The following is a 14150-nucleotide window of genomic DNA, read 5'->3' as shown; positions in this document are numbered from 1 at the left end:
AGATTCTGGGTCTCCATAACTTGAAAAAACCTTTTAATGTTACAAATTTCAAACATAAAGAAAAACCAAAAGAATAGTAAAATAAATACCAGCATAGTCATCCATGGTTAACGTTTTGCTGTTTCTGCTTATAGTTAACTCTATGAATTAGGTATTTTTTTTCCCCTCTGAATCACTTGAAGGAGGCAGACGCCATGGCCCTTCATTACAAACTCTGTAACATGCATCGCTTATGAATAAGAGCATCCTGGCCTGGGCGCAGGGACACACTCCTGTGACCCCAGCTCTTCTAGAGGCCAAGGCAGGAGGATCCCAAGTTCAAGGCCGGCCAGGACAATTTGCAAGACCCTGTCTCAAAATGAATTTTTAAAAGGGCTGGGGATGTAGTTTAGTGGTTGAGCACCCCTGGGTTCAGTCCTCAATACCGAAAAAGAAGGAACAAGAACATTCTTACACATGCCCATAATACCATTATTATCCTCGAGTTAATAATAATTCTCTCATATCAGTCCACGTTAGCACTTATTTAATTATCTCCCAAATGTGTTGTTGGTTTATTTGAAGTGAGATCCATTTAAGTATCATGTGCTTATTTGGTTTAGTCTCTTAGTTTCCTTTAACATAGAATATTACTCACCTCCAATCCCTTTTTTCCCAAGACTCTGTGTGTGTGTGTGTGTGTGTGTGTAAAAGAGGGTGGGGTGGGGTGGGGAGGGAGGGAGAGAGCTGCTGGGGACCAAGCCCAGGGCCTTGTGCATGTTAGGGAAGCACTCCGTTACTGAACTACACGTCCCAGCCCTATTTATTTTATCGTGAGACAGGAGCTCACTACATTGCTGAGGCTGGTCTCAAACTTGCGACCCTCCTGCCTTAGCCTCCCACATCTCTGGGATTACTGGCGTGTACCAGTGTACCCAGCAACACCAACTTTTGGAAGAGACTAGACTAGTTGTCTTGTAGAGATGCCTAGGTGCCAATTTTGTTCAGTGACTTCCTTGTGGTGTCATTTAATTTGTTCTGTTATCTGTATTTCCTGTAACCTGGAAATTAGGTCCAGCATTTTGATTAGATTCAGTTTAATTGTTTTTGGCAAGAAACCCTTGATCTTATAAACTTCCTAATGCATCCCATCAGGAGACATACAAGGTCAGGGGGCCGTTATTAGTGCCTCTGAATCTAATCACTTTGTAAGGAGGTAATTGCCAGCTCTGTCCAATTTATAAGTGACCCGAGGGTGACATGGTGTGACAGTGTGAACACCGGCAGCCACCAGTTGTCAATTATTCTATGGGGGCGATTTTTGCAAAAATGGTGTCTTGCCAAGCGTGCGTCCCTCCCTGTGACTGGCTGCTGTTCTTCCGTGAAGGAGGGCCTCTCCCTGTCACCCAGGGATGGCCAAGGGTCATTGCAGACTGTCAGCCTCAATGCCTCATTCTGTCCCTTCAATTATGAAGTTTTAGGGTGGGAAGTTAGGATCGTGGGTTCTTCTACCAGGACAAGTGACTTCTTTTCAGTGTCAATGTGAACTTAGGATTTTTATCCATTCATCGCTTATAATAATTATTCTTCTGGTGCCCAGATTGCCCCAGATTTAGCCAGCAGGAGTCCTGCGAGCTGGCTGCTAGGTCCAGACTCCCCGGTGTTTCCCTTCCCCAAAGCTGGCATTAAGTATTTCCTCCACATAAATTGGATTATTTTTATGGTGGGATGGTGTTGAGAACAGCGCAGTGTGTAGGTGTGTTGATGGCTACTGGGTATTAATGTATGGCTAGGAAATAGACGCTTTTAAAAATCATCAGTTCAAAATGACATTTTTACATTATAGGGTTTCTTCCCCCTTTTTTTGGTATCTTCTTTTACCTTTGATTACACTAAAAACCTTGGCTCCTGTTAGAAACGTTTATATAATTTCTTAATTGCTGCCAGGTGCCAGGTGTGGTGGCGCACACCTGTGATTCCAGCTAACTGGAGGCTGAAGCAGGATTGCCAAGTTCAAGGCTGGCCTCGGCAACTTAGTGAGACCCTGTCTCAAAATAAGAAATTAAAAGGTCTGAGGATGTAGCTCAGTGGTAAAGTGCCCTGGGTTCCATCCCCTGTACCACAAATGATTAAAATAAATAAATAGCTTATTTGCATTACTATATAACTGAAACAGTTTTAAAATCCCATTATTTCTACTGATGATACAGCAACTGAGTGAGGTTTAAGATTTTCTTGGAATTTTAAAAACTTATGTTCTTAGGTGTATGTATATAGACTAACATGTGCTAAGATCACTTGAAACAATTCTTTCCATTTGGTAGTCTTTTTGGAGGTGGGGGGTACTGGAGATTGTACCCAGGGATGCTTAATCACCGAGCCACATCCCCAGGCCTTTTTATTTCATATTTTGAGACAGGGTCCCGCCAAGTTGCTGAGGCTGACCTTGAACTTGGGATCCTCCTGCCTCAGCCTCCTGAGTCTCTGGGATTACAGGCATGTGCCACCATGCCTGGCCCTCTGGGCAGTCTTATTAGCAATGTGTTACATAGTAGGACTCATTTGTTTCAGTTTGTTTATTACAGGATCTTCTTATTTTTCCTTTGTGATTTACTTTTACTTTTTTTGGGGGGGTGGGTCCTCTCGGATTGAAATCAGGTGCTTTCAACCACTGAGCCACACCCCCGGCCCTATTTTGTATTTTATTTAGAGACAGGGTCTCCCTGAGTTGCTTAGTGCCTCACTATTGCTGAGGCTGGCTCTGAACTCATGATCCTCCTGCCTCAGCCTCCCGAGCTGCTGTGATCTCAGGTGTGCGCCATGTGCCCGGCTTTACATTTCAACAGATCAAACCTGGATACAGTGTAACCGTCCCACTACCCAACAGCACAGCCAGAGCATCGTCCTCTCACCTTTCTCCCCTGCAGGCCATTTCTCCTGCCCATCTATGGGAAGCCACTTTTTTTTTTTTTTTTTTTTAATTAGCCTCTGGTTTATCTTCCAGTGTTTTCTTTTCGAAAGATAAGAGCATCCTGCTTCCCTCCCCTGGGGATGCTGTGCTTTTGGTTTTCGCGGGGTTCGTAGGAGCTCCGTTTCTTACCAGCCAGTCCACATCCCACCTCCTCTCTGGAGCCGTGTCTAGCCCTTGAAGCTTTGCCGTGTTCTTTCCACCGTCTCAGTCCCTGGACATCCCTGCCCCATTTCCCACTGTCCCTTGCCCTTCGGGGTGTCCTGATTACAGACCCTCGGGCATCGTTGCCCACTCCTGTTGATCCTTGCTACCAAATGCCTTTGCTTCCGGAGCCACTGCTGCTGTAGTCATCTGTAGCAGCAGCTCGGGTTGGTGGACTGGCCCTACCTAATCCCTCTTCCAGGCTGATGCCAGTCACCAGGTGACCAGCCATCGGCTGTCATCAGTCATTGACCCCTAAAGATACAAGGAGCTCAAGACTGTTAAGATGGTCTTTCCCAGCATGAGTCCACCGTCTTCTGAGTCTTGCTGGATTGACAAGTAAATCTTTTTCCTGTGCCAGCAACTTGTCCTGTGATCACGGAGCCCGTCTGGAGCCGCGGGTCGACAGACGTGGTTCCCTAATGCCAAGGAGACTGCGTGTTCCTTAGGGCCGGGCAAGGGCCAGAGTTCTTCTGTGTTCCTCCACAGTGTCTGAAGCAGGGCTGGACAGTTCTTGTTGTTGGCAGTGGCTGCGATCTGCCAAGTCACAGTGAACTCCCAGTTAGAGAATGCCGAGTCCCGGCTCGCCTGTGTGTCTGCCCGCATGTCCCTAGTGGTTCAGGGCGTAACCGGGTTTTATGTGTGTTTCTGCGTAGAGACACCTTATTTAATGCATACGCTTTTTTTTTTTTTTTTTCTTTTGTGGTGCTGGGGATTGAACCCAGGGCCTCGTGCAGGTAGGCAAGCACTCTACCAACTGAGCTATGCCCCCAGCCCTAATGAATACATTTTTGATTCACATTGAACCCCCAGGTGATAGCGTTACAGCTCATTCCAGAACAAAGCTTCCCTAAAGGGCCCGTTTTCTGTCAGACACATGGCAGAAACATGTGAGGCTTAGGAACCCGAGACAGCACCTGAGTGTTGCCGGTGAGTGACATTTTGCATCATGGAAATTACCAACAAAATGCACAAACATGCAGAAACGGTGGCCCTCAATAGAACAGGATGCTTGTTTACAGCCTGAGCTGAACTAAGAAGGTTGCGGGTCACCTTGCTTCACTTCAGCCAGGAATGTGCACAGCAGGCAACTCAAATTATTTGCAGGTCTGCCTCTAAGTGGGAGTGACCTTAAAGAGCATCTAGTATTGATTTTTGGGTTTAGTGAGTAGGTGGCTGTGAAACACAGAATTTATAAAGAAAGAGGATGGACTGACCGATGTGATTCTGCAATCTGTATTTGGGGTAAAATTGGGAGTTCATAACCAACTTGAATCTAATGTATGAAATATGATATGTCAAGAGCTTTATAATGTTTTGAACAACCAATAAAAAAAATTAAAAAGAAAAAAGAGGATGGACTGAATAGGTTGAGTTAAATAGATTGGCCTTAGCTGTGTGACCTGGGACTAGTGGCCTTACTCCTCTGGGCTTCCTGTCCTTCCCTGCTCCATGACTGGGTGGTCTTTAAACTTTTCCGCAGCCCTCGACTCCTGAAATTGAGATGGCCTCTTCCCCCCACCTGATTTGCCGGCGGGTCCTGATTGCCTTCGTTTCTCCGCAGGTTTGTGGACTTCCACGCAGCCGCCTCCACCTGCTCGCCCTCCCGGGCCTCCCTGCTCACCGGCCGCCTGGGCCTGCGCAATGGAGTCACGCACAACTTCGCGGTCACCTCTGCGGGGGGACTCCCGCTCAACGAGACCACCTTGGCGGAGGTGCTGCGGCCGGCCGGCTACGTCACCGGGATGATAGGTACCGGGCACGCGTGTCGCCGCCTGGCCCCGGTGGCTCTGCCCACGTCCGCTTTCTGCTTGCAGCTGAGGGTGGCTGAAAGGTCCCCTGGGTGGAGTGACGCGGGCAGGGATCTGTCCTCCACCCCTAGGAGGAACTTGGGGGTGAGCGGCTGCCCTCATTAGCTTGGCCACTCGGGGCAGGGGCGCCCGCACCTTCGCTCTGCCACCCCTAGCGTCTGGCTCCTGTTGTCCCCCTCCTGGAAGCCTCAGCCCCTTGGCCCAGGGAGGGGACGGGAGAGGGGAGGTGGTGCCAGCCTCGCTGCCCACTTTTACCACGAGAGCAGATCTTTCTCGGCCCGAAGAACTGTGCTGAAGTCTTGCTGGCCCCAGCTGGTCACCTGGCCTCCAGGTGCCGGGAGGTGGAAACTGGGCAGGATTCTGGGATGGCCTTGGCCTTGGGCAGGGTTCTGTCCACAGGACGAGTGGGGACTGCCGAAGGCTAGGAGGCCGCCTGGGCAGTGCTGGCCTTGTGGTCCGAGCGCTTCCTTTCCTTTAGGACATTTTTAGGTGCCTCTTACTCAGCATTTATTACGAGCTGGGGCCTGGGAGAGGCTTGTCTTGTCTTGTCTTTCTCTATTTTTTTGTGTGTACCAGGGATTGAACCCAGGGGTGCCTAACCCCTGAGCCAGGTCCCCAGCCCTTTTTATTTTTCATTTTGAGACACAGTCAGGTGGCTGAGGCTGATTCTCAAACGGTGATCCTCCTCCTGCCTGTGCCTCCTGGGGGTTTCTTTGCATCAGAGCCAGAGCAGGCCTTTGAGATGATCATTTCCCTGTTGGGTAGCAAAAGAACCAGCCTCAGACTGGAAAAGGCCCACTCCATGTGGCCTGGCCACCTCCTCCAGGGTCTTGCTTCCTGTCCAGTCTCCCTGCAGAGGCTAGGACAGCCCAGCAGACCTGCAGCACGTCAGGCTGCTGCTGCTTGTTACCCACAAGGACCCGGGTCCAGTGGATCCCTGGCTCCCTCCTCCACAGAGGAGTGGCACAGGAGGCTGTGCCATCAACCACGGGGACTGCCGGGGTCCCAGGGGGTGGGCCCTGGAGCTCCCGGGTAACCTGCAGGAGGTTGCTGTATGGAGCAGGGCCTGCCGCCTCTGGCAATGGCAGCTCCTCTGGGCTAGAGAGTCCCACCTCCTTTCACAGGCCTCCAACCGGAGGAGGACATTGGTTGTCCCAGAAGGGCAAGTCCCAGAAGCCCCAGTTGTAGGAGGAAGGGCCAATTAAGGTCCAACCTTCTCCCTTCCCAGTCCCCTCTCCCTGTACCCTGAGGTATAGTTGTGCTAAGGACATCAACCCCAAGAGGAGGTGCATGGGGCTCCCGCTGGGGGCCGGCTGTTCTTACCAGACAGTTACATGCATCCATTTCAGCCTCACTGCTGAGGAGGGTTTGGTCCCCAGGCCACCTGACTCCAACAGCCCGAGCTGCAGCAGGGGCTGCGGTCTTGGGAGCCAGTGTCCTGCAGGGGCCCCCAGCTTCTCCATGCCCACTGTGCCTGTTAGCAACAGGTGGACGGCCTGCCATTTAGCCACCCCACCCCCAAATCACTGCGCTATCTGTGACCTAGAGAGGATATGTAAGCCCCTCCCTTTGTTGAAATCATGAATTAAAGTACAATTATAGGAAAAATTAAAAACCTGTCAAGGAATACTGAGATCCTTTACATGTCTCATGCTCCGCCTCCACTCTTGATCATTTTACCTCATTGTATATTTAGCCTAATTTTCCTTCCTGTCCATGTTATTTTATATTTCCGTGTGATTCAATTTTACATATTTATTATCATTTAAAATAATTTTTAGATTTTTAATGTAATTTTATACTTCCATGTAATGGTTAATCCAAGCATCCCATACAATGCTTAACCCATTTTCCCCAGTTTTTTGTTAAAAAAAAATTTTTTTTTCCAACTGCTGTGGAGCAATTGTAAGAAAGGAGTTCTATAATGAACTCTTACAGACTCTTTATTTGTGCATTTGTCTTTAAAAGCTACTTGGGGATCCAGACACAGTGCGTACACCTATGATTTCAGTGACTTCAGAGGCTGAGGCAGGAGGATCACAAGTTCGAGGCCAGCCTCAGTAATTTAATGAGACCCTGTCTCAAAAAAAAATAGGGCTGGAAGTGTAGCTCAGTGGTAGAGTGCTCCTGGGTTTTATCCCCAGTACTAGGGGAAAAAAAAACCCAAAACATAATAAAGATAGCTGGGTAGTAGTCACTGAGGCCACGTTAGATAAATCCCTTAGCCATACTCCTTGGCTGCTGTGACTCTCCCCCTCCTCTGAGTCCTTTATGGCCACCACTGTTAGATCTTTGTATCACATCTGTTTCTTTGCCCCCTTGCCTTGGGGGCATTTCCCAGGGGGCTAGTCCAGAGTGGAAGGAACAGATCAGAGGCCCCGACATTGTCAGGATCGTCTGCCCGTTGCCCATTTATCCTCCTAGAACAAACACACTTACAGAGCTGGGAGCCAAGGTTTCTCATTTGCTGCCCGGTAGGTGTCTTGGCCCTGAGCTACTGCGGAGGCTGCCTCTTCCCAGCCGCTACTGGCTGCTGATGTGGTGAGAGAGGAAGTTGTCCAGCTCCTCTGGACATTTCTGAGACTATGTGGCACAGTGCACCTGCTTCCTGGGCCACCCTGTGCCTTGGCCTGGCCCCAGCATGGGAGGCTGCAGCAGAGGGCGGCTCTGAAGCTGCTGTGTCTGTGCCCTGGGCTCTGGGGGGTGGCCTGTCTCCCGCTTTCCCTAAGGCTTTCCTGCCTTGTGGTCACCGTTGCTTGCTGTGACCCCGCAGGCTCCCCTGGGTCTGGTCCCAGAAAGCAAGCTTGGGTCTTGTGCACGTTGGCAGGCTGTCTTTGCTCCTCAGTGAAGGGCAGGGCCGATGGAGGTCCGAGTGTGTGGTCAGCCCCTCCGAGGGCCTGGGGTCTGCAGGAGTCCCTCTGAACATCTCTGTCTTGTTTATCAACAGGCAAATGGCATCTTGGGCATCATGGCTCTTATCACCCCAACTTCCGTGGTAAGAATTGCTGGGGGGATTCGTTACTTGGGAAACAGAAAATGAGGCTGTCTGGGTGAAGAGGCCTTGCTCGCTCCATGCATCCCGTCCTTGGGGTCGTTCAGCCTAGGTCAGGACACCTTTGTTCACAAGGCCACTTGGGTGCATCTGGGGTGCCAGTGCTACCCCATAGCCCCCCAGCTCTCTTGCCAGCACCTTCCTGACCCCCTTCCTTGCTATCTGGTGCCCCATTATCTACCCATCCATCTTCATGTCTCCCGGCTCTTTGCACCTCAGGGAACATCAGACCTGAGAGGTCCCAACACGGCTGCTCTGGAAAGAAGTAAAAATTGTCCCCTGGGTTTGCTGAAGCAGGGGCTGCAGGTCCCTGTAGGGGTCACTGCCTCTGGCTCCTTCCTGCTGCCCTTTCCTTCTGACCTCTCCCCCTTGACCTTGGGGAAGAAGGTCAAGATGAAGTGGCCAGAGCCGATTCTGTGAAAGTCCTTGGCCGAATGATGGATCCCCTCAGTGACCAATTCACCAAGATATTAATGGTTTCCCAAAGTCCTTGGTGGTCTCTTGGGTCAGTGCCCCAGTACACAGCCAGGCTTCTCCCCAAATCTGGGGTCAGAGGACACCCATGGTCTAGACCAGGGGTCCCAGTAGACCTATGGGCTGACTCCAAAAAGCTCCCTGTTTTTGCAAGTAAACTTTTACCGAAAGCAGCGGTACTATCTGTGCACGGGTTCTTTACGGGGGCTTTTGTGCTCAAAGAGTAGAACCGAGAAGCCACAACAGAGACCATCTGGTCCATAAAACCTAAAATATTTACTGTCTGACCCTGGTCTTGGCTCAGCCTGACATTAAACGCAGTAACATTTCAGGGTTGTGTTGTTTACCTGTGAGGCATCCAGAACATTTGCACAAACCAGGTCAGCATGGAACTTACCTTTTTTTTTTTTAATGGTACAACTAACATTTACTAGTCCTTCAATGTATACCACCTACTGGGTTAACAAAGATCTACCGTCCAAATTCAAGGAGTGCAGCGCCATTGGGGAAGACCCGGGTCACCCACGCTGATGAGAAGCTTGCAGGCTGCTGCTCTGGAACTAGGGAAGGAACGGAGGATGGGGCGGGTGGGACTTGCCCGGGCCTGGGGGTTCCCTAGGAAACTGCCCAGCACTGGGCTGGGCAGGACTGACTCGGCTTCACCTGTGAGAGAGCAGAGCAGGGAATTCCAGGCAAAGCCACCAGGGCGTGAGGACGTGGGAACTGGAGGTGACTTGGTCGGAAAAGTGCTCTGGGCAGGTGGGAGGCCCCTGGAGGGACGGAAGGAAAGCGGAAGGCAGCCCTCCCTGTTCTCCAGGCCTGGCGTTGGAGACCCCGGGTGAATGATAGTCTTCCTGAGACTGGAGTTCCGTCCACCTCTAAGGAAATAGAGAGAGCCGAGGAACTCCCCGTGATTGCATTTTGGTTGGCCACTGCTTTTACCCTTTGGAGAGAGGGTTGAGCTTCTCTCAAGGGAGGATGTCAGAATAAACTGTCCACACAAGCCATTCAGGTCTCCCACATCCTTCTCTCCCTGCCCTGCACACCACCCCCCAGCCCCGATCCCATCGGCCCTCCCAGGCCCATCCTTCAAGAAGCATTTGAGATTCCTGCTCCGTCCCAACCCGGCCTCTGCGTCGGGGAGCAACTTCCTCTTCCGACTCCCCTGCCCATCTCTTAGGGCTTAAGCTACACATCTTATTTCCCCTTTAGATGGAAAGTCTCTTGAGGATAGGATTTATTTTGTTTTTTCCTCTTTACGTGTCAGGTGCTTAGTAGGTTTTCACCAAATCCTTACCTGAAGGTGTCCATCATTTCAGTAAGAGTGTTAGACAGTTCATTTCTCTCCAGTTCCTCCCAGCCTGGGTTAGCTGGAATCACAAGGTGTTTTGCAAAAGTAGTCTTATTGCTGAACCTCGCAAAGTGATTTTTCTTTGCATACTTCAAAAGGATATTAATCAAATCCACTTTTAATTACATACTCCAGAGCACTGCAATATTAAACCATGGGATATTAAATTCTTGTCCTGGGTGTGAGAAGGCAGGCGTACAGAGAAGCAACGGAGCTGGGGTGCTAATGGGTTGGTTGCTTCTGTTCCAGGTTTTGACTACTACTTTGGGATTCCATACAGCCACGATATGGGCTGTACTGATGCCCCGGGCTACGACCACCCTCCTTGTCCAGCATGTCCACCGGGCAACGGCTCCTCGAGGTAATGCTCTCCAGCACGCTGGCTGTGGGCTTCAGAATACGGGGAAGCCTAAGGCTGTGGTCCATCCAGAGTCAGCAGGAGAAGCAGACAGGAGATTGTAAGACAGCGAATAAGTCAGAGTGTGTGTCCAGGGCAGACTGAAATGCATTGCTTGCACTCGAATGCAAAGAGGAGAGCCACAGAATATTTCTGATGGAATTTTCCAAGTTCCTTGGATTGTTTAGCTCCAATGGGGAGAGACTTCTGCTGCCAAGGTCTCACACAGGTGGGGCCTCCTTCCTCCTCGGCCTCCTGGCTTTGCTCCTGGGCCATTCACCTGGCCCAGACATTGGACATAAGGAGAGAGGGAGGGTGGCAGGGAGAGAAAGTACACAGAGATCCTTTTGAGCTTCTTTCCGCCCAGAGCAGTTGGCCAGAATTCTGACATCGGAATGTCATGAAGACCCTAAATGGTGTTTTAAAAACATGTTCAGTTAAAAAAGTGCTCATGATATAACTGTAGGTGAAAAAGGAAGAGGCGAGTTATCAGAAGGATCTTCACCACCTCTATCTCCATATCGTCAAGAGCGACTGCAAAGAGATGTGCCAACACGTTAACAAGGGCTCACTCTGGTTGTCCAGCTAAAGGGTCTCATTTCTCCTTTCTTCTTTTGTTTCCAAAATGTTTTCCAATAAGCATCCATGTAGTTATGGTCAGGGAAAGGTAATTAGTTGGGCTTGGTGGCACACACCTGTAATCCCATGCCTTGGGAGGCTGAGGCAAGAGGATCTCAAGTTAGAGGCCAGCCTCCGCATCTTAGAACTCTAGCAAGACCCAGTCTCAAAAAATAGAAAGGGCTGGGGATGTAGCTCAGTGGGAAGGCACCCCTGGATTCACCCCCAGTACCCCCCTGAAAAACAGATCCTAAGCGGTACTCAGGTAAGGCGTCGCACACGCCCTTTGCTCCATTTGTTCATAGGTCGCTCTGTGGTAATTTCTTAGGTCACAAGTGTCTGGGCCACTGGAGTATGTGAGTCTCGGCTGGTTCATTAGTAACAACAGTTAATATAATAATGGCTGTTTGTTAAGAATTGTGACATTCTAGACATTCCCTCCGCTTAGCTCTGATCCACATGACCACTGGGTGAGGCGGGTATTCACCCTGCCCTCACAGAGCTGGGGAGAGAGAGGAATCAAGATTCCAGTCTGGTTCTCTGTGAGTTCAGGGCCTGCATCCTCCATGCGTGGTTCTCAAAGGCGGGTGTTGGACCGGCACTGTGGATCTCATCTGGGTGCTTGTTAGAGATGTAGAAATTTTCCAGGTGTGGTCGCACACCTGGGGAATCCTAGCTACCCTGGAGGCTGAGGCAGGAGGATCGCAGCCTCAGCAACTTAGGGAGATCCGGTTTCAAAGTGAAAGAATAAAAAGGACTGGGATATCGCTCAGTGGTAGAGCACCCTTGGGTTCCATCCCCATCACACTGCGCCCGCCCCCAGATGTAAATGATGGTGGAGTCGTAACAGATAACAAACAGCTGAAAAATTCAACCCCAAAATGGAATTAGCATGACAACACCCAGCAGTAAAAAAAAAAACTGTGCTCGGTCTGGCCTCACCTCCTAAGCCTCTCTAGTGGGGTTTGCATTCACATAGGCAGAATAGGGAGTTTCAAATTCTTCACAAGTTTCTGTCTGGGCTACTTCTAGGCCTCTAACACTGCATTCCCCGAGCCCCTTCCTTCTCCACGCTTCTCATCTTCCCCCTCGTTCTCTGAGGGGATGGGGCAGAGGACTTGAGTATTTCCTAAATTCCTGTGCAGCATCTGTTACCTCCTTTCCTGCTCCTGGGGCACTTCAGTAAGGAGACACCGGCAACCTCAGGTCATGACCATGAGGCTCGCTGTGGGAGCGCCCGATGGCGGGCGCATTTTGGTCTCTAAGACCCAGGGCAGAATTTGCTGTTCCAGGGAGTTGTTATCTATTGGGCTCCTCTGCCCCCTTTCCCCTCATTTGTTAAACTTTCTCCAGATTCTTCAGACATGGTTCAGAATTAAAATTGCCCAGCCCTTCTTATATCCCCTCCTGTCCTGACACCTGGTGTCCCGGGAATTCCTGACCATGGACTTGGGGCATACCAGATGTCGCCCGGCTACACAGAGTTAGTGGAGAAAGCCGGACAGGGGCTGCTCATTGGCTCTGGGACTCTGATTGAAATAAGCTGCCCTGGTCAGACCTCAGTGGATCTCCCTGAAAAACGGGAGCAGTAACATTCCCTGCTGGTAAGCGTGTCGGCGTCCCCGAGTCTGGCCAGCCTTTCCAAGAACACAGAGATCTATTCCAAGGGAATGGGGGATAGTGCTCTCTGTTGGTTTTACACCTGGGGGAGATGGCTGACTGGCAAAATCACTTGCAGCCAGCCTGTGCGGTGTTGTGGGTGCAGTCGTTGCAGTAAAACCTTTCAGGCTCCTCTGTGGCTCCTGAAGTCGGGGAAATGAAGACTTCCCTGTCTGTGGCCTCCACACAGGAACCTTGAAAGGGACTGCTACCCGGACATCGCCCTTCCTCTCTACGAGAACCTCAACATCGTGGAACAGCCCGTGAACCTGAGCGGCCTCGCGCGGAAGTACGCCGAGAAGGCGACCCAGTTCATCCAGCAGGCAAGGTGAGGAGCCCGCCTCCCCGGTGCTGGCCCGTCCCTGCCCACCCCTGCATGCACTGTGTGCCCTGACCTCAGCCCCACCAAGGCCATGGCAGTTTTGTGGTGTAGCCCAATAAAGAAGGATGCATGCATGTCTCCTGTAGGTAAAACGGGAAGACTATCCCCCTGGAACCTCTCGTCCTGGTTAGAAGTTCCTCACTGATGTTTCTAGCATGTTTCTGGGAGTTCTCACGTCTGGCTTTGCTCATGTCCCACAGTCAGGATTTTTCTGTCTTTCTTTACCAGACTGGAGGCTCCTCCTGGAGGAGGGTAGGGCCTCCTCCTCCATTTTGGGCACATTTGTTGAATTCGTCAGTTAGTGAGGTGTATTAGTTTCCTGTTGCTGCTGTAACAAATGACCACTAATTTAGTGGTTAAAGCAACAGTAACTTCCTCTCCTGCAGATCTGGAGGACAGATGTTGGAAATGAGTCTTTAGAGGACTAACATCAAAATGTCAGGGGGCTGCTGCTTTCTGGAGTTTCCAATGGAGAATTTTTCCTTGTCTCTTCTAGCTTCCATTGGCTGCTGGCATTCCTTGGCTAATGGCTGCGTTATTCTGATCTTGACTTCTGTTGTTCCATTGCCATTTACACATCTGTTGTCAAATCTCCCTGGCTCCCTCTTTTAAAGACACTTATGATTGCATTTAGGGTCCACCAGGAGAATCTAAAGTAATCTCCTGATCTCAAGATCCTTAACATAATTGCACCTGTTAAGTCTCACCTGCCATATCAGGCAACATTTCCAAATCCAGGAATTAGACCCCAGGTATCTTTGGAGGTCATCATTCAGCCTTTCAAACAGGGTTACACATTTCTGCATCTACAGGGCCCAAAAGGTAACCTGAAAGAGCAAAGCAGGCTGAGTGGGAGGCATTAAGGAATGGCAGGGCCTGCGGTGAACATGTAAGCTACACCCCATGTAAGGGAACAGCTGCCCGCTAGCTCCAGCTGCATAGTGGGATGGATGGGAATGTGAGCCTGGATTGCCAGGTATTCCCATTTCCAAGAGAGACAGGATGTTTAGCTCTCATGTGAAATCCCATGATCTTAAAATGTCAGAACTTACAAATTAAAAATAACGAAAAGCAAAAAAACAACACCCGCGCCACAGCGTGTCTCTAACACACCCTGCGTGTTGCGAGGCCTGCTGGTGTGCAGCCTCTGCCTGGTCAGAGCCAAGAGTGACCCAGTGAGTGCTCATCTTATCTTTCCTTCCAGATTGTAAACTCCTCAAGGGCCATGGAGTCATTTCTGTTAGGTCCACAGCCT

The 14150-nt window shown here is 50.4% G+C and overlaps 1 protein-coding gene across 9 annotated transcripts in view; it reads left to right on the top strand.

The window, feature by feature from the left end:
- Arsg (arylsulfatase G) overlaps window positions 1–14150 on the top strand; it is a 117344-nt gene that overhangs the window by 61539 nt on the left and 41655 nt on the right. For all 9 annotated transcript variants that reach the window (XM_046422662.2, XM_046422664.2, XM_046422663.2 and 6 more), the window contains 4 exons: window positions 4716–4903; window positions 7910–7957; window positions 10089–10200; window positions 12704–12841. In XM_046422662.2, coding sequence (XP_046278618.1) covers window positions 4716–4903; window positions 7910–7957; window positions 10089–10200; window positions 12704–12841 — 486 coding nt within the window. The remainder of the gene's footprint in view (window positions 1–4715; window positions 4904–7909; window positions 7958–10088; window positions 10201–12703; window positions 12842–14150) is intronic.

Source organism: Marmota monax, unplaced genomic scaffold, assembly GCF_021218885.2.
Source record: "Marmota monax isolate L192 unplaced genomic scaffold, Marmota_monax_Labrador192_F-V1.1 WCK01_AAM20220418_F8-fsc00173, whole genome shotgun sequence".
NCBI lineage: Eukaryota > Metazoa > Chordata > Mammalia > Rodentia > Sciuridae > Marmota > Marmota monax.
The sequence above is the reverse complement of the archived record's forward strand: the minus strand, read 5'-3'. Positions and strand labels throughout refer to the sequence as shown.